Source organism: Pecten maximus, chromosome 5, assembly GCF_902652985.1.
Source record: "Pecten maximus chromosome 5, xPecMax1.1, whole genome shotgun sequence".
NCBI lineage: Eukaryota > Metazoa > Mollusca > Bivalvia > Pectinida > Pectinidae > Pecten > Pecten maximus.
Window position 1 is genome coordinate 33,634,724 of NC_047019.1, and position 27,208 is coordinate 33,661,931.

Genomic DNA, 27,208 nt, shown 5'->3' on the forward strand with positions numbered 1-27,208 from the left:
GATGGACAAAAGGTGATTAGAATAGGTCACTTGGAATTTTGTTGTCAGGTGACCTAAAAACAAGATGTGTATTTGTCCGTTTACCATTGACCATGAGTAGCACATATATGGCATACTTTGGTGGCGGCCCCTATGACGGGTATCTCCAAAATATGTTTCACGCAAAAGAGTTAATACGGTATCGTTTGATTGGTTGCTTTTTGTAGAGCGGAAGCGAGAATCTCCGTACCAATCGTCCCACGGTTTCTGTCCGTAAGCGTCAGGATCGTGGATTACCGACGCTGGTCGAAGCGTCGTTCTGATCCAAATTGTCGACATAAAAAGGATGGCTGCAACAGGACAGTTTGAGGATATAAAATTATTTGCTTGAAAGATGCTACATTCCCTACAAAAGTAATTGTATGTATGATCGATTTAAAACAAGAATAGGCTGTAGTATATATTTTTACCATGCGCAAAATTAAATACTTGATGCTTTTACCACCCTCCAAAAATTTGAGCGCCTTATTATGTTTTTTAATATATCTGGAAAAAAATAATCAATTGCACTTTGAAGAAATACTATCGTGCAACGCCTCTACCAAACTATCGCAAAGTAGGCGATCCAATTTGTGCGTAGGTATTTTTTTTCTTTGAACATAATTTATTGTATCATAAATATACAAAGGGATCGGTCACAAGTTTTCCAACTTATATAAAGCCCTTTCTCAAAAACAAAGTGATTTTAATTTTTGACACTGTGAGATTAAGAAGAGTAGAGATGGGGTGATACTTACTGGGAGTTGGAGAGAGAGAATGTAGAAGTCTGCTTCATTTACAATTTATTTTCAATTTTTGAAGAATAATTAGGAAATTTTTGACATGAAAGTTTAAAAATTTGTTTTTAGACAGAGTGATAGATCTCGACGCAGCTGACATTTGTTAACATTGCGTTATTCTATACTTTCAGCTGTTCAATGTTCATCATATCTCATGCAATGTTTTGCTTTCACCGTTGTTTTTCCTTTCCTTCTGATATATCCGTTTGTGAGTAGGTACAATGTACATGCATATGTGTTTCGTTGTATCGAGTACGTAAGGTACATTTGAATAAGGTATTAATGTACACGTTGCGGAGTAACTGACTGATATTAAGTAATTTGGGAAGATCCAGTCGTTTTGATGTAAACAAGTACATTTTATGTACGTCCATTTTATAAGTAATTTGAACAAGTTTAGATTATACACCATGTTTACCTATTTTGATTCTTTACCTTTATATACTGTAAATCACTTATATTTCGCAGGTATTTAATTTCGCGAACTCACCTAATTTGACTTATTCGCGAATACATAATTTCGCGAATTCTGATCTCAAAATGACTTTAAATTCGCACACACACACACACACACACACACACAATTGGAAAATAGGGAGGAGGGGGGGGGGGGGGGGGGGGGGATAGACAAAGAAGATAGACAAAGAAGGATGGGACCATTTAATACATAAAATTAAAATAATATACCTTGATAGGAGATGGAAAGTAATTATTATCTGCTTATTTAATGAGTATCAGCAACACAGCACTGGAGAAAAAAAGGAGATATGGTAATTATAAGTCGGAGATTTTCCCCCAGTTTTTCCACTCTTTTTCAAACTTTTCCCTACAGGCTTCTCCTTTACTATATGCAATAAATTTTTGCGTCTCATGATATTGTTTAAGAGCACTTATCAGACCATTGATGTTTAAAGACTTGTGAAAACATCGCATTTTATAAATATATTGTTTGATAACAAGGAGAATTTCATTGTCAACTTTACAGTTATTAGGATTTTGAGATAGTAGTCCAAAAATAAAAGATTGCTTATTGAAATTAAATGGGATAAAAAGAGCATCTAATAAAATTCTAAGACTTTCTAATAAGTTCTGAACTTCACAACATTCCCACAAGATATGTATGATAGTTTCAATTTCAGAATTGCATAAAGTACAAAGAGGAGAAATTACTAGCTGTGATTTGAAAAGAAAAGAGTTTGTGGTAACCTTACATAACTTACAACAGCGTGGGTAATAAAGTAGGACGTATTCCGGGTGGTCATCCGGGATCCGCGGGACCGTACCTATTGTACTTAAATTAACTACATGTAAAACGTCGTCTAGAAGTTAGAATCTATTTAAGTCCGAGTTCAACCACAATATCAGTGTTCAGTGGCGGTTTTTTGTGTGTGAAATTTTAGTGTTTTGTATTAGAATGTCCTTTGTAGTTGGAGTATCTCGTTGAAAGTTGTCTGTGTCAATACTCGAGAAATTCAATTTGACAGCAATGATGACACCAATAAAACACATTGTCGGAGAGAAGGAAAAATAAAAAAAGAGAATCAAAACCGATACAACAATACTCACATAAACAACACACGAACTTACCGGTTAGACCTGTACTCAACGACGAGACCACTTAGCACTCAAGACAGATTTGTCAATATAAAAATCTCATGTGTGCAATTTTATGTACTTTTGTGCCAGGCAGTGCATAGGTTGTCGGCTGTTGTATCTTAAAAACAAAAAAAATGTTATTTCAAAAATTTACCTACACCTGATTATTTTGGGTTGTTCTGAAAACAAAACATGATTTGAATATCAGTCAGCAGTAAAAACTATTTCCATTCGGTGTTTGGACCCACTCGACGAACGGTTTCCCTCGACCTGCGATCTCGGCAAGCTGTTGATCGGATTTCGATTGTGACTAAGAAGACACGAAACAGCATTATATTTATTAATACAAAAAGGTGCTACACATTGGTGGGCCTTTTGACCAGTTCCTGCAGGAAGTCTTCGTTGTCTTGGGTAATAACAATATAACATGAACTCGGTAGGTCTATTTCTAAGACAATACATATTTCATCTGCAATGCTGTTTATGTCCATGCTACATTTTTCATAAAAATGTACCTGATTATGGAGAGAATGTTGACTGTGATAACTAGCGTCCATTTTTTTTTTATATCATATTGATGCGTTCGTTTATATTCAAATCAATAAAATGAGAACAGGTAATTATGGGCCTCTCCCTGCTATCTGTGTGTGTGTATGGCCTTTACGTTGTATAATTGAAAAGTTGATAAACACACATTGGCACATTAATAGATCGAATTTGTTCTAAAAGGACATGCTTTATGGTATGATCAATACCAATCCCTTTTTTGTTCCACACCTCTTTTAAATACAACCAACACAACTCCAGACTTGACAAACTGAATGGGTTTGGAATTTCCTGTCGACAATGGGCTAAGTCTATTTACCCCAAACCTCATACTTTATGTGTCACCTTATGAATCCCTCCTTTGTAATTAGGTTACCACATAACTAAGGGAATAACATTAAGGATTGATGGTATTCAGCACTAACCCAACCTTATGTCATAACTTAAACATACAAATTGTTATAAAGCAAACCACGTTTTTTTTACAACGATCGGGAAACATTATGATCCAACATAGCTTTGTAGCTTCGAGTTCCTTTGGTTTTACCGTAAGAGGAAAACCGGAATAACCAGAAAAACTCCACGTGGTCCGGCAGGTGACATCCGTGCTGTTCTTGTTAATATATTTGCTGGCTTTGTTGAAATAATAAACCGCAGGTATTCTTTAGGATTGGTTTGGCTTAGTTACGTATTTTTTAAGGTTCTATCAACAGGTAAGTTCATTAAAAGACATCTTCCCCTGTGTGGTGCAGTTTGGAAGGGTGCAGTATGTTCGTATTTGTCTCCTTGTGACAACGTGGAACTGATGCTGACTTCATACGGCTCTATTTTTTAATGTGACGTAACCTGGATTTGACCTAGATTTTTATGGCGGGTTTCGTCGATGAAGCAGAAAACGTGTATTCTATCGCAGAATCTCGTCTTGTTTCTTGTTCTATTTCAATATGCTCAATACAAATCTAAACTTTTGTCAATAATTTGCCATTGTCTTACCGATCTTGAGTTGAAATCATGGTTTCGTCAATATGTCGGTATTCTCCGTTGAGTTTGTCTTTATAACATGATTTTGAAACTCTACCTTCAATGTTTGTTAACTTTATTTTGATGATTAAATGTAATTATTTTTTTTTGTATTTTGCCCACCGTTTGAAAATTTTGTAGTCGAATGATGTTTGTTTTGATAGCGGTATTCTCAGTGGTTTGGCTTATTCTTTCTAGACTACAATGATAAGATGATAAATTGGATTTTCCCTGTGTCTTTGTGCTTGTTCCTTCTAAACTACAATGATAATATAGTAAATTGGATTTTCTCTATAATTTGACTTATTCCTTCTAGACTATCATGGTCAGTTATAGATAAGATTTTACAACGCTTGCTCATTGCTGTTGAACATCACCTTATAAAACTGGTCAACATTTACTTGACAAACGCAAAGAAGTAGCAAGTATGACTAATAATTGAAACAACCATACATTCGTGACTAACACCAGGACGTTAGACAAACACCCCTTTTCACCCCCCTATCGCCTCAAATGTTTGTTTTCTTTGCGAGTTTCTTCGCATCGTGAACAGCCACTTTCACTTTAGCTGTCTTTTTAGAGTCTCTTTCTAGTAGTTGGTGACAAAGAGAGCAAAGAGGATTGAATGTCTTGTCATAGGATACAGCCACGACATCACAAACTGGCTATTAATCTTCCCAATAAACACAAGTGTAAGGAGCGTCAAACAACACATTTCAGTACTCTACTCCTTCTCCGCCTCTTAACTTGTTAAAGAGGCTTGCCCGCAGAGAGATCAGAAAAATTGGCTAATAGAAAAAGATTTTTTTACACATGACAGATTGTTGGAATTGTTGAGTTTTTCATTTTATTTTCCTTATAAAACGCTGAAAAGTGATATTAAAACCTCATTTTTTAAATATTATTAATTTAATCGCAACCCGCAAAAAGTCCCCGCTATAAAGTGGAGTCTAATTTGATTGACACATCAAAGAAACAAGCACGTGCACAGTGCCGCACAGTGCCGCACAGTGATAACTTCAAAGGCAGCGGCGATTTACAAAGAAGATTTGCCGTTATATTCCATACATTTCCCTCTCAGGTTGAGTTTTAAAACGTCTTTTAAATACATATTCTGTAATTGTTTTCAAGAAATAAAGTCGGAAAGCCTCTAATTTTGTCACATAGAAACGTGTACTGAAGTTTATTTAGTGATCGGAGATGTGCCGTTTACCGGTCCGTCTGCGGGTAAGCCTCTTTAACCTAGTTACAAAGAAGCTTAATTAACAAGAGCTCTTTAAGAACAACACATAAGTAACAGATATCCAACGTAATGAAAAATGTGATATCCAGGTTATCCCTTGTATCCATATAACAATATAAAAATACCTTCGTGTTAAACGTGAACAGAGTAACAATTACCTGTTTTCGGCCCTTTTGATCAGCCTAGAACACATATTAATTATGTGACAAAGCAAATGTACATTACCTTAAAGGTTATTCAACATCACAAGATCAATAATTCCCACAAAATGATGCATGACCTCCTCCTTCAGTATCTACAAGAAATCCTTACGAAAAGGGGCCAGTTGGAGAGGGGTCATGGTGGTCAATACAATAAAATAGACCTCTGAAGTCTTCTCTAACTTGAAATGCTAAAAGTCACTCATGAACTTGGTGCGTCCCTCACACAATATTTTCTCTGCTCTAACATAAGCTATTTATCTGCCAAAAAATAATCGTGTGGAATAAAATAAGTCATACCAATTCCATTCACATATGCACGTGTTGACTTTCGTTGATATATGGTATTTCAATATTCAGGTGTTCAATAATTGAGTACCAGCATCATTAGGATACATTTTAAGTATAAGATGTAGAAATTATGAAATATTTATTGACAAGTAGTATTTAAATGCTGGAAAAAAACACTAAAAATATTTGATTAAAAAGAAAGAAAAAAAAAAACAAAAAAAAAACAAAACAAAACAACAACAACATTTTGTTGAGTAGGATACCTAAAAGGGTTTGTGCATTATTGATTGCAATTTTAGGTGTCTCTAGTAAGGTAGATGATAAATAACAAAATTAATATTGGTACTTGTTGTGCCCTGCTTGATAATCATCATTACGTTGATGGTATGTAAGGTGGGGTTTCCTCCCGCAGTAAAACCCTCGCGTGCTTCCATGCAGGACAACAATGGTGGTTAATGTAAATATTGTCAAATAAATAACGTTGATAATTACAAGGGCTGCCCCATTGAACATTTCATAATAGGACGACTGTAACTGATATATAATATGGTAGTTACAGACGTACTTTGAAATATGTGTGTGTGTGTGTGCCTTTTTATGTGGGTGGGGTGGGGGTGAGGAAGGGCATGCCTTTCTCACACAAGAGGCTGTCCTTGAATGACTAAAGCAATCAATTGGACGTTAGATAATATAAAGCAAACCTTATACGTTAACATTTTTTGGTACGAAAAACAACTGTGTCGGTGATATAACGCATGCGCTGTTCTTTGATATATTTACTCTCTTCAAATCCAGTCCGATAACAGATACAAGATATTAAGTACGAGTAACGTGGCGTGTTTTACACCGGAGTTAAGGTAGGTCATGTTGTAAGGACATTGTTCACGACAAATAATACTCTTTTAGATGTCAATCCAACTTTATTTATATACTTCATATTTTAAAACATATTTATAGTATATTGCTATTTCATAGTCCGCATATGTTTGGAGGTGTAATTCTTTGATAATCATTTTAATGATGATCGATATCAGGGTTATGGCAAATACATGACAATGAATACACGGCAAAACATGTAAAGATCAGCCAACTTGTACTTGTATGTTATATAGCCATGTACAATGTATTGTATTAATTTACTATTAATACGGTTTACCCGCTTTTCTACGCTAACTCTCTTAGGGCAATTCTCTTAGATATGATAATTTCAGGCTAAATTAAATCAGTATTTTAGTGAAACATCATATGGAATACATAATACAGTACGATATATTACATGTACATTTATTTTTTGTAAATTGATCTAAATCAAATATATCAGGAACCTAACTTGAATCCCCCCCCCCCCCCCCCCCCCCCCGGATTTTATGAGGCTAGCCTTACTTATAGGTCATACATAATGTTAATGCTTGGTATGATATAGCATTAATCTACTGATTTGATATTTGTTTCAACTTAAACTTATGTTTCATTATCATGTTTGAATCAGTATTTCATTGTTTGTTTTTTGGCTAAATAAAAATCAGTAATATAACTAAAACTCAGGGGAAAAATCGGTATGCAAAATATATATATTTATTATATTTCCCAAACAATGTATCCTCTTATTCCTTTATTTTACACAAAAAAAAAAAACAAAAAAAAACCCAATAAATAAAAAATAGGTAAATGAAATAAAATAAAATAAATATATATGCTAGGTACCCTACACCGAACCCTACACTATGTCTGAACAAATTCTTTTAAAGAATACTTTCTGTTATAAATTGTTATAAACAAAAGAGATAAAACACTTAATATTTTTATTGAATCAATTACAATTACATGAAAATGCATCCTAAATATAAGGGTGTGTCTGGAATGCACCGCAGAATTAAACTGTTCGTAAGAATAAGAAAAATAATCAAAACGAAACTATATCTATAATGGAAAACTTTAACTTAGTGGAAATATGGAGGGAACGAAATCCTGATAATAACATATAAAGTATTTTGTATGTAATTCCGGTTTTAGTGCAAGTTATTGGTCGGATCATTACTCAATTTCAGCCAAAGGGAAAGGAACCATAAAAACAAATTAACAGTTATACCTTCAGAAGAGACAAGTAAATTGTCGAATTTTCAAATCAGTCTGTCCCTTTATCAAGAAACATGTAAAATAAAAACGACCACATATAGACAAAGAACATGGAACATTCACAGAAGCTCATTAGATAAACAAAGAACAATATCATTATGCTTATGTTAATGATCCTCTCGGTCGATCGTTAATTTGCCAAATGCCTATTGTAATCAATTAATTAACATCTTAGGTGGTTTACAGATAGTATAAATAAATTGTCAAAATAAAAGGTTTTTAAAAAAAATAGCAGTGCAATTTGAATCGATGTGATGACAGCGCGCGCTTCATAGCAAATGCTTTTGTTTTTGCTTATTTTCGCAATACACTGCACAGCTGAAAGAAGACATGCAGTTGAAGGCTATTGTAGATGCAAACATAAATGACTACAGCTGATTAGAGTCAGTAAAATTAAAAGACAGAAACTGGAGATAAATAACAGATATAAAGACATTTTAGGAAAACGTGGGAAAAATCTATCAGAAACTCGTTACTAGTTGATACACAAATTATAATATAGCAAGTGATGTTTGCTTTGGTATTGAAAGAAACAAAGTTACCAGTTAGAAGAAACAATAATCTATCAGGATTAGGAGAGTTTATTTTAGATTTGATTTTATATTAAAGCTGTTTTGGACAGATATCAATAGATTTAAAATAAATGCACCTAATCAGCATATAAGAGGATTTTTATTTACAACACGAGGTCAAGGTATGGTTACATGAATTCTGAAAGAAGATGAATATCAATTACAGTGAAATCTCACATAACATCAACCTCATACTTACGATCACCCCGCCGTAACGGACACTTTTTTCAGTCACGTTATATTTCTCTTATGTCTTTGTACATAACCAATGGTCGCTTTAGTAATACAACCACCTCGCTATATACTGTGCAGCGAAATAAAATCTTTTGATGGAGAATATGATGGCAACATTTACGTTTAATGCTCAACAAATTAATAACCTTTCGGTGGTGTTATATTTTTGTTCGTCCGAGTCGGATTACCTCTCTCAGAATTCATTATCTAAATAAATCATGATATTCAGACCAAGCCTTTCACTATAGGATGTTTTAAACGGTAATTCGTCTCTATCTGTAAATGAAGATCGTTGTGACCGTTTACTTCACGTCAATGATAAACATTTTTCTTCTTATCGGGGATCGATTCAGTATGACTCATACTAACTTGAATTATCTATAAATCTATGTTACAAAGCAGAATTTTAAGCCGGACATACATTTGTATGCTCGTGTTCAGGGCTAAATTGCTTTTAGGACTCACAAATTAATGCAAAAACATGTGCAAGATTATTTTGTCATTATGGGGCGCGAGATATTTTCCATTATATGCACGTCATTTGACGTAGAAGGATATTGTAAACATTGTAAACATATGTATACTAACACAAATTTTAAAGTACTGTTATTTGTTGTAGAACTTCTAAAATGGGGAACAAAGTCAGCCACCAAGTCTTCGAGCCGGATGCAGACTTCGATGATTGTAAAAGGGTTCTATTTAAATAATTCAAATTTATATAGTTAACATGTCTTAGTAACTTACAATGTCAAAAATGGTAAATTCCAATTATGTTCCATATATAAGATAAAATAATAATGTAATTAGCTTTAAATGTTTTCCAAGCAATAACACATTTCTGTTACTAATTGAATAACAGTTGAACAATTTAATCATGTCGCGTCAACATGTATTGCCTAGATGTAATCTCAATGTTAGATGCATAAAAAGGACATGGGGTAAAGATTGTTCATCTCCTTTTGGAGTGAGACATGGGGATCTCAAACTTCGGGTTAGAGTTATTACGCGGTCACGTGCACATTAATAATTTCATACATTGCATCAAATTAGGATTAAAAACAACAACATTGAATGACTTGCTGGCATTGACACGATCAGTATTTGAATAACTGGACCCTGTCTAAATAAAACAGTTTGATGAGAGGATACTAATCATAACAATCGCCAGAGCCTTGGGTTTGTGTGACAGAGACAAAAAAGACTATCACTGGAGATTTCTTAAGCTAGGGGAATAGCTATTAATCTCCATTAGAGGTCTCTGATTCAGCCAATCAGCGGGTGTTTCACCTGAACCAAGCCCATTTAGAAAATGTGTTTCTTAGGTTTGTAGCTTTTTCCTGACTAAAAAATACATGAAATGGGAACTTTCTATATACGAGAAAGAGTAGGGTATGGAGATTTTTAAAATCAAAAATATGCATTCCGGGTGTAAATAGAAAAACGTAGGATTCCAGGTGTTAAAAAGGCGAGAATACCCCAGGTTGAGGTTCACCAGTCCACTGTGAAATATCAGGGTTACTGTCTTCCAAGTACTGGCGTGTTCTTATATGCTATTAAACCAAACCAATAACGTTTTCTGGTAGGGAAATCTTCCAACTTTAATTTGACATAAATTTTACTACATTTGATCTTCAAATGAGCGATTGAGGCGATGGAGTCTTTGGCAATAACATATATTGAAATAATAAGTTGTGTGAGAACTAAGGTTTTCATGCTTCCTTACACTTGACAAGCCTCTTTTTTGTGTTTAACCTAATAACCTTTCCTCACAGGTTGAGCTCAAACTGTCCCACCCATGGAATGAAAGAGTATATTAGTCTTTACCAAAAATGACCCCTAACTTTATTAATATAAGTTGCAGATCATTTCACCTTTTGTTTGTATTCAGTTGATGTTCCACCACCAGCGCCCCCTACAGAGTTAGAACTTCGTGCTAGACAGATCAATCCCGCCGAGCATGTCTATCCATTTGAAAACATTGTGTTTGAAGGAGGCGGCAGCAAGGGAATGGCTTATTGTGGAGCTGTTCGTGTAAGTTTTAATGAATGCATTGAGAATAACACATGTGGTGTCACAATGAAATGGAATTGTTAATCAGTGTGAGATGTATTGAATAGGTGTTCTGATATGATTTGTGGAAAATTTGATGGTCTTTTTGAAATTCACCTCTGATTTAGTTTCTCAATATAACTAGCTTTTACATTTTGCATTAATTTAGTTACATTTATATAAGCTCCAACTACATAGCCAAATGTATCAAGCATTGAATTAGGATTATGTAAAAAAACTCGTCTGTGTCAGGCGATTGCAATATAAATCTATTATAGGTGAAGTATCCAGGGCTGCAAGTCCTTGACAGTTGGCGAGAAAAAAACACAAAAAAAAATCAAAAAAAAACAAAAAAAAAATCAGACGATTATTATTTACAGTGGCACAGCAGCGTGTCTTTATTTGGTAGTTGCTGTAATAAATCACTAATGAACTCCACTTACAGGCCCTAGAAGACATTGGCTTGTTTCCACAAATCAAACGCTTTGCCGGGACAAGTGCTGGGGCTATAACAGCTGCGCTCCTGTCGGTTGGGTACAATTCACACGACGTGGAGAAATTTATGAGGAATGATATGTCAAAGAATTTCATGCTAGGTCTGTATTAGTATGATTTTAAAAATACATCGATATTGTTAAAATCAAGATAGCATAAGAAATCTAGTTATTGTGTGTACTCAACTCCTAAACTAGTACGACAAACATTTCTATTAAGGGAAATAGAGTGTGGGTTTTCCTGACCATGTTATTGTTACACTTTGAAATTAAACAATATATCGGTGTAAGCTATTAGCTAGTTAATACCAAGGCCTTAAGTAAAAAAAGTTGACAAATATAAGAATATGAAAGCATATGGAATCTGTTTCACTATCTCAAATGGACATTGTCAGTTACAACTGTATAGTGTCTCGAGCATTACTGATGAGTCCGAGAAGGCCGAAGTATAGTATCTAGCATTACTGTTGAATCCGAGAAGATTAGAATTTCCCCAAAACTCTTTTCACTCAAGCTTCCACAACAAAAACAAATCAGCGTTTAGATATTTTATAATTAAATGGATTAACTCAAATTTCTAAAAAAAAAAAAAAAAAAAAAAAAATTTAAAAGACTTTAAGAACGATATCGAAAATGATCACGTAATCATAAATGTTAATATGAATAAAGGAAATACACCTTCTTACAATATTGATATCATGCATTTTGTAGCAAATGACGAAGAAGAATAATGTAAAGAAAAAACACAATCAATAAGTTATCACGTTGTTGTAACTATCGTTATGATGACGTTGTAGATGCCGGTTTGACCACATTGCTGTAACTGTCGGTATGGTCACATTGTTGTAACTGTCGGTATGATGACATTGTTGTTACTGTCGGTATGATGACATTGTTGTAACTGTCGGTATGACCATATTGTTGTAACTGTCGTTATCATCGATATAACACCATTATAAGTGATTACATCATCATAACTGTCGGTAGTAACGACATAACACCATTTATGAGTGATCACATGATCATAATTGTCGGTAATAACGACATAACATTTTAATAGTTTAATATGAGTGTGATCAATGCTCATCCAAGGAAATTGACATTATCTACAATATTGTGTATTTAACGAGTAATTTTAAAACAGATCGTTTACAGTATCAGTTAACATCAGAACGGGGGAAAAGACTTTAGAGTAGATAATGATGCTGTTACCTTGACAAGAGTTTAACCGTGCCTATGTATAACAATCGATTTCAAATTTATTGTCTACTCTTGGTGAGAATACTGGTAAATCAAAGACATTGTAAAGTGGTGGTAGTCACACGTTTTAGGACTGACACGTAAATGGTTGATTTTAAACGAGGACTACGTACCGTTTTAACCCCGACTAGAATGTATGGACCACGTACCCTATAAATACAACTTACAACGTGTGAACATATTATATACTACATTAATGCTAGTAATATATTGACTATATATCCCATTCATACTGTTAAAATGTGTAGACTTTGTAACCTATTAATACTAGTAATAATGTATAAACCATGATAGAGATTAATACTCTGTGTGATCAAGCTTTTAAAACAGTTATAATTTGTAGACAATGTAACCTATAAATACTAGTTATAATGTGTAGACTATATAACCCAGCAATAATAGTTATAATGTGTAGACTATGTAACCTATACATACTAGTTATAATGTGTAGACTATGTAACCTATACATACTAGTTATAATGTGTAGACTATATAACCTATAAATACTAGTTATAATGTGTAGACTATGTAACCTATAAATACGTAATTTTGAATAGTAGTTATCTCTATAATTATAACACCTATTCTATTTAATTTCATGATGAACATATAATTCCTTACATTAATCCCTTTTGAATTAGATACTATACATGTAATGCCATATAATTTCTGTAGAAATAATAAAGTGAAACATATCATCTTTCTACCAAGCCTAACCGGAAGTAATAGAAGAAGACTGATATAGGCATTGCGCCTGTTGTCTTACTCTTTTGACAAAACTTTGTATTTATTTATATTTGTATTGTTAATAAAATATTTCTGAAATGAAAAAAGACTATATAACCTATAAATACTAGTTATAATGTGTAGACTATATAACCTATAAATACTAGTTATAATGTGTAGACTATATAACCTATAAATAATAGTTATAATGTGTAGACTATATAACCTATAAATACTAGTTATAATGTATAGACTATATAACCCAGCAATAATAGTTATAATGTGTAGACTATGTAACCCATAAATACTAGTTATAATGTGTAGACTATATAACCTATAAATACTAGTTATAATGTGTAGACTATGTAACCTATACATACTAGTTATAATGTGTAGACTATATAACCTATACATACTAGTTATAATGTGTAGACTATATAACCCAGCAATAATAGTTATAATGTGTAGACTATATAACCTATAAATACTAGTTATAATGTGTAGACTATGTAACCTATAAATAATAGTTATAATGTGTAGACTATGTAACCTATAAATACTAGTTATAATGTGTAGACTATGTAACCTATAAATAATAGTTATAATGTGTAGACTATGTAACCCATAAATACTAGTTATAATGTGTAGACTATGTAACCTATAAATACTAGTTATAATGTGTAGACTATGTAACCCAGCAATAATAGTTATAATGTGTAGACTATGTAACCCAGCAATAATAGTTATAATGTGTAGACTATATAACCTATAAATACTAGTTATAATGTGTAGACTATGTAACCTATAAATAATAGTTATAATGTGTAGACTATATAACCCAGCAATAATAGTTATAATGTGTAGACTATGTAACCTATACATACTAGTTATAATGTGTAGACTATGTAACCTATAAATACTAGTTATAATGTGTAGACTATATAACCCAGCAATAATAGTTATAATGTGTAGACTATATAACCTATACATACTAGTTATAATGTGTAGACTATATAACCTATAAATAATAGTTATAATGTGTAGACTATATAACCTATAAATACTAGTTATAATGTGTAGACTATATAACCTATAAATACTAGTTATAATGTGTAGACTATATAACCTATAAATACTAGTTATAATGTGTAGACTATATAACCTATAAATACTAGTTATAATGTGTAGACTATATAACCTATAAATACTAGTTATAATGTGTAGACTATATAACCTTTAAATACTAGTTATAATGTGTAGACTATATAACCTATAAATACTAGTTATAATGTGTAGACTTTGTAACCCATAAATACCTATTATAATGTGTAGACTATGTAACCAATAGTTACATACTAGATCTATATTATGTTTCTACCATATAACCTATTAATACTGGTTAAATGTATGGACCATGTATCCAATTTATAACGGTTCGAACCAGCAACCAATATATACCTGTGCAATGCATCTATATCGCTATTCACTGTATTGACTATTAAAATAAGTAGTGATTGAAAATTGGATATATGATATAAAAGCATCAGCGAAATAACAATGTGATTATCGGAAATGCGTTTGTATCTTGATTGATGGAAGAAGGCGGAAAGATTGAAAGTAAAAGCCTTCGTTTTCAATCTGACGTATTTCGAAATGTAAGCGATATGATGGGACAGTAAGAGTTTGGGCCATGACACGAGACCTGCAAACCACATGAGTTAGTCGAGGTATTTTACCTTTGCTCCATGTCCATGAAGTCTTCTGTCATCAGCAAAACTGTCAATACTCCTGGGTAACGCCTATCTCCTGATCATATATGGATTCATTAGTCGGAAAGAAATACAACAAAAGAATTAACTCCAACCAGTTATTACATACATAAACCGTATTACTGCTGACACATTAATGTGGACACAATTGTTATCAATATACACAGCTCCATAAGAATAAAAACGCTTAAGTCCCCGTAAAATATCGATTGTTCCCTTTATCAGTATATTTTACATGTCATGTGTTCTGTCACTGTAAGTGCTTGTTGATAGGATGTAAAAGACCTTTCAGTTCAGCTGTCTGGGTTTGCGTCTGAGTTTTAAATTTTGAAGTTAAACTGATGATGTAGTCTTTGCTCGTAAATGCTTATTACAGTATACGGACCATGTCCCCGTTGATATACTTGTTAAAGTATACATACAATGTACTAAGTTCCTGTTGTAATACCTGTTACAGACTACACAGGTCAATTGCCCGTTTTAGTACTTATTACACTATACAGATCACATACTGAACAAGTTTAAGTAGTTGAGTTACTTTTTCAGATGGCTCTTTCCTCTGGAGGTTCTTTACATTCATACCGAGGTTCGTCTTCGGTTACGGATTAAGCCCTGCGTTACAATTTAACAATTGGCTTGGTGAGAGGCTCAGGGAAAAAACAGGGAATGCTGATATCACGTTTGAGCAAGTATGTGTCTTACAGGATCGTGACACAATACAATTTACCTATTTAGATAGAAACAACTTATAACCTATGGCTTGGTAAAAAGTTAATTCGACAGTTTATTAATTATGACGATATAATAGATCTGTACTTAAGCGGATTTGTAAACTATTGACCATCACAGTAAAGACATTGTTATATTTTATCTAAGAGTGCATCTGCTTTACTGGTCATTAGTGTGATGAAGGTGACAGATCGTAGTCACCAAAACATCGCGTACATACTTATCAACAGAAAGGCAATGTGTGAATATGTGTGTATTTTACGTCTGTCTCGATGTTATATAAGATGGAGATATCTGCTGAACAATTATTCCTTGTCTGTCCACCTAGTTCCTGAGCTCCTACGATAGTTCCCTTACACTTAGTATCCAGATATATCAATGTATTTTTGTTTAATGACCACTACCTATCACTTTTATAATTCAGGTAGTTTAAGACATAATAAACTGTGAATATTAACATATTTATTTCCATTTGATTAAGGTTATTGAGTAATATATATTAATGGTCCTGAGTATCAGATTATACTTTAGTTTTGTCGCAATTTTTACAAGCAATAGTTTGTCCAGACGTCCAGGTATACAGACTACAAGCAAGAACACATATGGATGTGAATGTTAATTTGTGCTTTCAGTTTTTAACAATTACTTTTGAAACATGATTTAATTTTCTCCATTTTACCTTATAGCTTTGAATTCAACCATTACATAAATAAATGCTAAGATACAGGCTAATATTCACCCTTGAGGGATATTCTGCATATATGTTAATGAGCATGATGATCGAACAAATACTGTTTCCACTACAGCTTTACGACTTCGGTGGAAAAGAACTCTGCATTGTTGTTACAAATATCAACAACATGGCCGAAGAGTACTGTCACCCAAAAACAACACCGGATATGCCTGTTAGGCTCGCAGTGCGCATGTCCATGTCGATTCCAGGTACGGATGTATCTTATAAATACTTTGAGGTTGTATGCCAGGATTGCCTTTTTTTCGACCTGCTTAATATATTTCGTAGTCGGACCTAGTTTGTGGGTATTACACTCCTCTTAACCACGACTTGTAAACATTTAAGATTAATCCTTATATATATGAATTATGTTATAATATGTTACAGGCATGTTCCAAGTGGTGAAGTATAACCCTAATACACAGTCTCCAAATAACATGTACATTGACGGAGGAGTTCTGTGTAACTACCCAATACATTGTTTCGATGGTAGGTAATGATACCAATCTTTATTTATCGTGTGATAGAAAACAAAGCTCTCATAGCACATATCAGTTTTCAGAGATGCTAGTAAACAATATTTGATAAATATCCGGCGCCTTAACAACTCCCTCCTTATTATGTAGGAATTCAATATTAAATTTCACTACACATACTTACATATGTCCTATTTCTAACAGTAGTGTAAGTTAACTTCCTTTATATCTCCTTCTGCTGCTTTCTGGTGAAGCAGCGAACCAAATATTTTCAATTATATGTTTTAAACTGAAAAAAATATATTGAAATCACAATGTTTTCATTGAACCAGAAAAATATACAAACTTGAATTTAGCCCCTATCCAAGTACGCTGATCAATGCATGTTAATGTCCGTTTACTAGATATCAATAATATAAACTGAACGTTCGAATATAAATGAGATCTCCAGCATCATATGACAATCTGTATATATGTTTGAGGATACATTAAGGTAAATGCGATCTCCAGCAGTTTATCAGAATACTTCACATGTATATATGAGGATATATTTATATGGTATGCTAAAAATGATATCACAAATTTATTTAAGAATACTTACAACAGACCTCTTGCATGGGAAACAATAAATTCAGAAGCGTCTGAACATTCAGACAAGTAGATTAATGGTTTTACAATCAGCCATTAACGTATATCTCTTCCACAGGCTGGTGGCTGTCTATGAAGTCAAAAGATGCTTTTATCCGGAGGATGCATGACCTGGACCAACTTCCTGCTATGCTTAGTAAAGCATGCAGGTTTGGAGAGCGGTCCGACAAAACCTTGGGCTTTTTGGTGGTTAGTATGGAGTTGAAGTCTAGAAAAGATTTTTCGTATTACACTTATGTGTTTGAATTATAATACACGAGTTTTTTCAATTATGTGTTAATAAAGACCATCAGCTAACTATGGGAAAATCAAACCACACAAACAGATCATCGCACACCCGTACGCTCGCCTTTCAGCAACTAACATTTAATGTTGTAAAATGACTTTTCAGTTCTCCGAGGGTGAAGCCGACAACTTTAGGTTTTACCTTGAGAAACGAACACCTGTACATTCACGATCGAACTCTACACTCAACAGGTACTTATAATTCATCTTAAATCGTTATGTTAAACCTTACCTTTTTATTATTTGTTTTTATTCATATTACAAAAGCATCATTCAAAGTGAATGTTTTCAAGGTCATATAAAGATTGTTTACATTCTAAGGATAATTTTATCATTCTTTTCTGAAAGATATGATAATCAGGGTTGATAAAAACTATTATTAAACGAAGAACAAAAGAAATATAAATATTATGATGATGTCTATTGGCATTATTATGGTGGCTGAGTATATATTATAAATAAGTAGTTGAAACGTAAACTCATAATTACTTCATACAGTATTTTATGTAATGAAAATAAATCTTAATATGATACATTATTAATGTGATAGTTTTTAAATAATGGTTGCAAACTTAAAACCGAATGCTTCTTTGTGATAGGAAGCGAAGAGCAGAACTGATTGCGAAGGCCAGAGAACGAAAACGGATTTCTACTGCTGTCAGACACTTTTTCCCTGTAAGGTTTGAAACGAATTACAAATCTTTGAGACAACAACACTTTTGCTTTGACACGAAACATTGCCAAACAACAACTAATCAGCATACTCAGTGATGTTAATCGTAATTTCTTAAAAATGGTCACACTTCAAACCTCAATTTACAATCTTCATAGCATTTATTGTTACTTGATGCATGTTCAGATGTGGACTCGGCAAGCTATTTTTTCCATTCAAGCTTTTGGAGAAATACGACACAAACCTTGATGGAAAGATTAACAACCAGGAATTTCAAAATATATACGTAAGTATATCTACTCATGATTTCCTCAACCAGACATTGATGTGAACGCCATGCTAGTCGTTAACATTTTATTTTATTTTCATTTGTTGGTGTTAATCATACATATTTCTAAATTGTGAGTGTCATTTGTTTGTGTTAATTATATAGTTGTACATTGTTGGTGAACCAGTGAATAACATGAATGTTCGTTTTTTATGGATCTTTATTTTAACATTTCAGGAACATGAGTTTAAGAATATGTCTATCATAAAACTCGAGATGCTTGTAAACAAACAATTCTAATTCTCTTCACAAAATGCTGAGCCATTATAGTGTAGCTTAATATATTGATGTCGTCACAATACTGTTAAAATAACTATAATAGGAATAGCTGGAATTAAGTTCAGAACAGTGGAACATGTCTACCCATCTTTTATACACTTATTGTGGTTAATACATTATGAACAGGATCACTTTTCTGAAGAAGACAGACAGGCACTGTTTGGTGATCTTGATGGATCAAATGTTGTATTCAAACGACTCGACAAAAACGGAAATGGACAAGTAGGTTTTACATTAGTGTTATTTCAGCCAAATAATCCGTTTATAAGCTTATGATCCCATCGAGCCGATGGTATAGAAGAATTCTAGTTAATGTTCTCCTACTTTATGAAGGATAAATATATATTATTAAGTATACTGATATTATCAGTTTTCTTGAAGCCACTTCAGAATTTTTCTTTAATGATTCTCTTGTTGGAAATTACAAGTTAAGGAATTTACTGAATTTTACTGATTTTGAGAGAAAGAATGTTAACATATCGATATTTTTTAATTTTATTACATACATAAACTCCTAACCAGGTGACGTTCCAGGAAATAATACGATATATAGAAGGGAGAGGTCTGGCTGTCAATCAGAGATACCTGGGATACAAACGGCAGGACGTAACGAGCATCGTGTCCTACGCTTCCTCAATATTTGACACTATGCTCCTAAACCTCAAGCGACTACACATGGAGGTAAATTGTTTCTTATTAGAATAATTTCTAGGTTAACATTTGGCTTATATATCAAGATGTCATTTTTAATTTTAAATTGAATTATACACGAAGTTTTGTAAGTCATCACAATTGTATAAAAAAGCTTAAAAAGGTCATCGTATGAACTATTTCTAGTAATACTGATGTATTCGTGAGAGTGATGAATGCAGCCCACCGGAAACAATGATCAGAAATAACGTGTGTAATGAATATATATTATTACCAGCTTATAAAAGCTATTAAGATTAATTTTTTTTTTTTTTTTTAAAAAAAAAAAAAAAAATTTTTTTTCGTCTTTTCGAAAAAAATGGTCAAGATCCATCCATTGGATCATTGATATATATATAACGAAATTGTGTATATTGTATTACAATATGATGACATTATTCCAGTAAATTTCAATTTTATCATATTTTTCATTCAGTATTATGACCTTGTATTAGTTTGATGGTGACCGTGTATTACAGAATGATGACGTTGCATTAAAGTATGATGATTCATATAACAGTATAATGAACTTGTATTACAGTATAATGACATTCTTTAAAGTATGATGATATTATATTACAGTATGATGACCTTGGTCGTACTATTGGCATCAATACGGGACACATTGAAACTGCGGACTTTGACCTTGAAGAAGAAGACATCATCTTTTTGTTGGATGTAAGTTACTTCGATAACGATATTGTGTATAAACTATAGTAAGGAAGCAGTTTATAAGGATCATATGATCATTTCAATATGTTTATATGCTAGTTTACATTGAAAAACATACATGTATATGTTTAACATATTAACGTTGTATATTGTTCAGATAGCTGTACCCCGTTCTATCTCTGGTCTGTTTTGACATTTACAATTAACCTATGACAATATTAACATGTATCTACTAAATATGAAGCCGTTTGAAGTGGTTTATTTAAATACTAATACATTTAGCTAATACTATTTCGAAAGTACAACAAATACATGCCATTATATAAAAACAATATGTAAAAACTTCTTTGATGCAGAATATGTTTAACTGCTTGAAATTTAAGTAGACACAAGTTCTGTGTTGTTCTATAAGCATAATTGTAATTCCATGTGTTAACATATAAGTTGAAAAGGCAGATAACCAATGGTAACTCAGCAGGCAGAACAGCAATAAAATACAAAATACAGTATAATATATATTTTTTGTTAACCATACCGTACTTCGGGATAGTTTGGCGTTTTTTTTTTGCTCAAAATAGGGTGGTTAAATGTTGGTGCGTCAAATTTTGGCGTTTACCATCATGTGTGTTAAATTTTGGCACTTACCTGTAGTAATGTAATTGATATGTTTGTACATTACGCTATAGAAGTCTACATATTAATTTCTGATTCGAGATCTTTACGAAAGTAAAGTTCATAAGTAAGTCCATGAGATAATGAAGTACACAGTATAAATGGAACGACGGTTGCTATAATCCGGATATTGTTCCGACGATTTTTGTGTGTGAAAATTTGGTGTGTTTAATTTCGGCTCATTCACACCAGGCGCCAAATAAACCAAAATATAACCACATCCAAAATATCCAAAGTACAGTACAATACTTGCAAAATGAAAATACAGTATTTATATTTTTTCTCTTTTTAGCAAGGAAGAAACACAACCATCGATTTTCTGAAAATGTATGCTGCGAAGGAAAACGAGAAATAAGCAAAAAGGTTCCTTTCTGAAAAAAACCATGTATAAATGAAATACATATAGTTAATACTAATGACATGTTGTTTGAATACAAGACAAATAAGACATTCATGATTTTTAGCTGTAAAGACCTTTCTAGGCGATGTTGATCGATGTTTGGAAATCTTTTAAAACAAGATAGAGATACTTAAGATAGTTATAACTGTATTATTGTAGGATAAATAGGTAGTCTGACAACGGACCAGTAACCTTTTACAGTCACCAGGAATGCTAAAGTACAGTGCTCTGATATTTTGTTTGTTTTTTGTTTGCTAACGCCCTACAGGAACAATAACGTTATTTCTTAGTTTCATTACATCAGTATTGATCTAGGTAATTAGGAATTACTTCCCTTATATCAGTATTGAATTAGGTAATAAGGAATTACTTCCCTTATATCAGTATTGAATTAGGTAATTAGGAATTAATTCCCTTATATCAGTATTGAATAAGGTAATTAGGAACTACTTCCCCGACATCAGTATTGAATAGATAATAAGGCATTAATTCAAATTACTTCCCCTACATCAGTATTGAACTAGATAATTAGGGATTAATTCATCTGCACCAGTATTTGAACTAGATAATTAGGTATTCATTTCCCTACATAACTATTGAATACGTATTCATGAATTATATCCCCTACATCAGTTTTGAAATTGGCCATGGTTATAAGTGCTTACTTGCCCTAAATCCGTACTGAACTAAGTAATTAGTTTTTCCGGATTGGGAATTTTTCTTCTTTCATGTTGCAACTTTAACATATTTCATTTGAAAATATTTTTTTATAATATAATGGTTTGTGTTTGCATCTGATGTATATTTACGTATTGCTTTTGGAAAATAACAAGCTACTCAATATAATCATATCAACTCTCGAAACTCTTATTTGAATTCAGCTAAATGATCATATACAGATTCGAAAGAGACAGAGTTTTTAACATAGAAAAACTAACCTGTACACAATTAAAGTCATGAAAGTTTTATTAACGTAACGAAATAAAAAGCAAATTCCAAGCTGAATAAAACACGAAAATCCAATGGATTGGAGATAAATCACCATTTCAAATATGTATGGACTGGCTAGGGGCTGTCAAACTACGAATCCATTTTGTAAAGAAACACTGCAAATGGTGTACTGGCCATACCACCGATCTTATGTGTTTCCAGCATAGAACAGATGGTGTTGCAGAACACTGGTGAAAAGATAAACAAAATTTCATTTGGGGAGTTGTAGATTTCACGTCAACTACCAGCTACATTTGTATGTACTGATAGTGACCAATATAAATGTGATCAACATAAGACTCTCTATTATTATCCTTATAGAAACTACAGAAAGTATATTCCTGGCTGGTATATTTCTCCCTGTAATGACATGTCATCATTCTCATATTGGGCATGGGTTGTATGTATCTCATATGAAGATTTTGTAGAATATTATGGTAAGGTGAAGGCTGACAGAAGAGACGATCGAGAGCGTTAAAAAAAGAAAGAAAAAAAGGGAGATTTGTCAGACAGTTTTGATCGCCGATAATACAAACAGAAATGTGGTGTTAGAAAAACCCTCCACTTCATTTAATATTTTTGTTGTGACTGAATCATTATAGTTAGGTTTGTAGATTTTATCTAGCAGCTGTATTACAAACACGTAAAATTTGTGTGATGAATTCGATTGTTAATTATGTTTGTTACATAATCATTTTGAACTACAATCGATTGAATGCCGTCATTTTGTACATTCGATTGTTAATCTTTTTTGCTACATAATTATTTGAACTAGAATCGATACTAATTTTGTACATCTCGTTGTGAAATGTAAGATGTTAAAGTGTGTTAAATTCAAATTAGAAAATGAACAATTTAATCTCTAATTTTGAAAAAAATGACGTGTTTTTTTTCTAACTCGCATTTAATAAATGTTATTTGAAAAAAAGAAGTTTTTGATCCCCATTGAAACGTACGTATGAAATACTGGTGGTAATTGTTAATATTTTTCATGCAAGAAAATGAAATTTGAAATATTAACTTGTATGTGTTTGGAGGAGTCGTGACTATGTTTGTTTTTATTCAGTTTTATCTTTCAATAAGCATAAATATTTCAATATGTAAACTTCCATTGAATAAATATATACAATGTAGTTAAATGAATTTAATTAACTTCAAGTTACAATGTATGTCAGTCTTTTCTGGTAGTACATGTACCTTTTAAGTACTTGATTACTTATGTTTTCATTTTGATAAAAGAATATAATGTTATGTTCATACATTGTATAATTTCATGAAACAACATTTGTTATATTTTGCTCTATATTCTTTTTTGAAAATTGAATTCAGCTTACATATTTGTCATTTCATGTCTAGGATTTTCAGTTAAAGACTGAAATTGTTTTAATACTTGTTTAATATAATTATGATGATAGTTAATTTTTGAAATTGTATTTTCGCTTATATTCAATAAAACGGCTTTATGATAAAAATAGTTCATATCTATCTTAATCAAGTTAGTTAAATGAAATATTCACATCTGAATAACACGCCATATTTCTTTCAACGAATCGTCAGGTTACACATATCCGAAGGTAAGTCAGGCTATAGTTCATGTGCTTCGTCAGTTTCCTTGGTGAGTGGCATCTTTTATGTGTGGGTTTTCACTTTAAGTCCGTGTGGATGCTTCAACGTCGACAGCGAATTAAGTAATGCTCACAAAATAAAGTAAAATAAAACCTGAAAATGTAAAGAATAACAACAATGCACTAAAATTGTCACTTTTACAATCATCTGGGATGAAATTATTTGTTTAATCCTCTCTATGTTTTCGTAAAGTATGACAAAATTACAAAAATATGTTGAAAGATGGAATGTTTACTCTAATAATATCAATGATATATTGTGAGAATATATACCATAGTTCTTCATAATTCCATTAAAAATCGGAAAATCACCCACTGAACACTTGGAATATGTAAGTAAAACACGGAAAACATGCCATCCACGTATGGGTAAACTGATTTGTTTAAATGAATGGCGGACTATCGATCAACGCATCAGAAGCGAACTTATGCCTTTCTGTTTATCATCCGAAAATGTTACTCTTTGCGCGCAGGGTTGTTTCACGTTTTATTTTTCAGATGTTTACTACATACTTTACTTATGAATTATTGACGTAATTTAGCAGAATTGACAAATTAAATGAAGATGAACTCGAAGGGAATTATGAAGTTTAACTAGATACAATTTTATGTTGATACATGTAGGCAAAAACAGTTTCAATTCAATGCTAATAGATTTAGGGTACTTGTCAAGTGCGAAACGAAAGCGAAACGAAACGAAACGAAATCAAACGAACCGAAACGAAATCAAACGCAATGAAACGAAATCAAACGAAACGAAAAATGAATTTTTGAAAAAAAAAAGAACAAAAAATATTAGACTGTTCATATGCCTTAGTGTACCCATTCTCATCGGTGGTGTAAAAACAACACACAGGAAATTATGAATTTATCGCAATATTCACTCAGTAACTCTGCTTACTCCACGATTTTTAGGCATGCAACTTTGAATAATTCTGGATATGTTTTAGACAATGTTTAAGCACTGGATTAGTTAAGTAGATGACCCATGATCAAAAATGAATATTTTTTTTATTTCTTTAATTTATTTCAGCTTTTTCTCGGAGATTTTCTAAGGTTTTTCTTTCATCTTAACCCAAGGTCAGACGTGCATTAAATAGCGTAGCTTAACGTGCTTAAAATAACGCTTATACTAGCAAGTTAAATCACGTTACTTAATGAGTGAAAAGCAAATATGTTATTGTAAGAGTAACGTCCCTTCTTTTTGAAAGTGAATCTAGTTGGTAAATATGCAAAATGTTTGTGCATCCAATACACTACGCGATTTGCATGACTGTTAGTAGTGGATAAGCATTTGAATAGAGGTATTCTATATTGAAAGAACTGGATTAGTATTGCGATAAATTTATGCTTTCCTGTGTGTTGTTTTTACACCGATGAGAATGGGACACTTTGGCCTATGTACAGCCTTTTTTCCAATTTTTCAATGTCTCCCTCTTCGTTTCGTTTCGTTTTGCTTTTGTTTCGCACTTTACAGGTGCCATAGATTTAAGACACACTCAATTTTGTATCGGTGGTGATTGGGTTATGTACTTACTTTTGATATTTTATCAAAACATACAACCCTATTGTTGTTTTTAGTCTATGATAATTTCTTAACGTCGGCGACGTAGCACCTTTAACAAATCCAACTACAAGAAGAATTGACGAAACGAGTCTTAGAGAATTTCATGAAGTAAAAAAGAAAGTAGGGTTAAATGAATTTAATCGCCATCAACATCCAACAAAATTTAATTGACAACATACATTTTCATTCATTATGGCGAACTCTCACAGATATCTCCATCGGGTTATCAGTATGCTAAAGGAAAACGTAATGTTTCATTGTTCATCACTTCCATTTCCAGTCTTTCAAAGATGCTATTTATTTCCATAATCTACTGGCGTATATACACAAACTGATGAAAAAGGATGTTAAACCTTTTTAATAGCTTATCATTTGCAATTTATCTTTTCCTCCATTTAAGTTAACAAAGTAAGGCATTGAATTTCATTTAACCGTTATCTTCACCAAGTCCTTAAAATTCGCCAACATGTATTATTAAATGTAAAAAACCCTAATCGGCCCCAAAATTAGAGAAGTTTAACTGTGACAATAAGTTTAAATGTACATGTATATATGCACATTTGCTGTAAAAACGAAGGAAATCCATAATGAGTCCGAAAATGGCCCATATTGACCTAATCCTTTATCATGAAATGCTTTATGTCAAATCAAAGGTAAGTATGTATAATCAAAAGAATTATTTTCAAAGATATTCAGATAAAGAGTATATATCTATCAATTTTCGTAGATAATTAGTCTATAAACCAACTGTGATCGCGGTACAGACGAAATATCACTTTAAAACATTATTGTATTTGGTATAATTCTTAATACCTAAAATCGGGACGCACAATTCGGTCCTACATTATGTAGTTTTACTCCAGTGAAACAGCTTATAACCTTTATCGGTGGCTTTGTGTAACGAGTGTTTGTGTATTAGGTCACGGTATGGTTATGATGTAACAGGGTTACTGAGGTGTAAAAGGCCGACAATAACGAGAAGTCATGTAATAACTGCGTAATTTTTACCTAAACAAACCTGGAGTGTGAGTAACAAAAACACTTTTGTTGTGTATAATCTTCCTGCCATAGCATGTCAACAACCATTATGATATATAGGATATTATTTTATATGAAAGCGATATGTGAATTCCTGACTCCATAATTAGACTACATTATTGATCATCCGACATCGTAAAATATTCCAAGATGTTTTAATTAAGCAAACGTTTCGATACCTCAATCTCCAATGATTAGGAAAAAAATCTGTTGAAGCTTTGGAAAATTGGAAAACCAGAACTTTCCGCTTACAATAGATTAGGAAGGGCAAAGAAAATGGATAATTAATCTTACTTTCATACGATTCAGAAGCAAAAATAAATCCCGAAGAAATGTGTATGTGTCATATAATAAATAAGGACATGCTGATGAAGATGCTATCTTCTCACCTGAAATGGAAAACTATAAATCATTACTTATATATTACTTATTACAACAGTCTATTTATG

General features: G+C 32.6%; 2 protein-coding genes across 2 annotated transcripts; both read left to right on the plus strand.

Annotated features, from left to right (window-relative positions):
- Nucleotides 1–9,285: 9,285 nt before the first annotated feature.
- Nucleotides 9,286–17,792, plus strand: LOC117328426 (uncharacterized protein YqhO-like). The gene is made up of 7 exons (XM_033885955.1): nucleotides 9,286–9,340; nucleotides 10,545–10,687; nucleotides 11,151–11,301; nucleotides 15,501–15,643; nucleotides 16,490–16,625; nucleotides 16,804–16,905; nucleotides 17,599–17,792. The coding sequence occupies exons 1-7, from the start codon at nucleotides 9,286–9,288 to the stop codon at nucleotides 17,790–17,792; spliced, it is 924 nt and encodes a 307-aa protein (XP_033741846.1).
- Nucleotides 17,793–17,919: 127 nt separating this feature from the next.
- On the plus strand, nucleotides 17,920–23,628 carry LOC117328428. Its single transcript, XM_033885956.1, has 7 exons — nucleotides 17,920–18,017; nucleotides 18,425–18,500; nucleotides 18,719–18,784; nucleotides 19,232–19,327; nucleotides 19,628–19,786; nucleotides 20,378–20,473; nucleotides 21,432–23,628. Exons 1-7 carry the CDS (start codon nucleotides 17,920–17,922, stop codon nucleotides 21,492–21,494), a joined length of 654 nt encoding a protein of 217 aa, XP_033741847.1. The 3' UTR covers nucleotides 21,495–23,628.
- The last annotated feature ends 3,580 nt before the right edge of the window (nucleotides 23,629–27,208 follow it).

Coding starts and splice junctions, on each gene's coding strand:
- LOC117328426 (XM_033885955.1), top strand. CDS start 9,286: ATGGGGAACAAAGTCAGCCACCAAGTCTTCGAGCCGGATGCAGACTTC. Junction 11,302..15,500: donor GTCAAAGAATTTCATGCTAG/GTCTGTATTAGT, acceptor TTACTTTTTCAG/ATGGCTCTTTCCTCTGGAGG. Junction 16,626..16,803: donor CATGTCCATGTCGATTCCAG/GTACGGATGTAT, acceptor AATATGTTACAG/GCATGTTCCAAGTGGTGAAG.
- LOC117328428 (XM_033885956.1), top strand. CDS start 17,920: ATGACTTTTCAGTTCTCCGAGGGTGAAGCCGACAACTTTAGGTTTTAC. Junction 18,018..18,424: donor TCGAACTCTACACTCAACAG/GTACTTATAATT, acceptor TCTTTGTGATAG/GAAGCGAAGAGCAGAACTGA. Junction 20,474..21,431: donor ACATCATCTTTTTGTTGGAT/GTAAGTTACTTC, acceptor TTCTCTTTTTAG/CAAGGAAGAAACACAACCAT.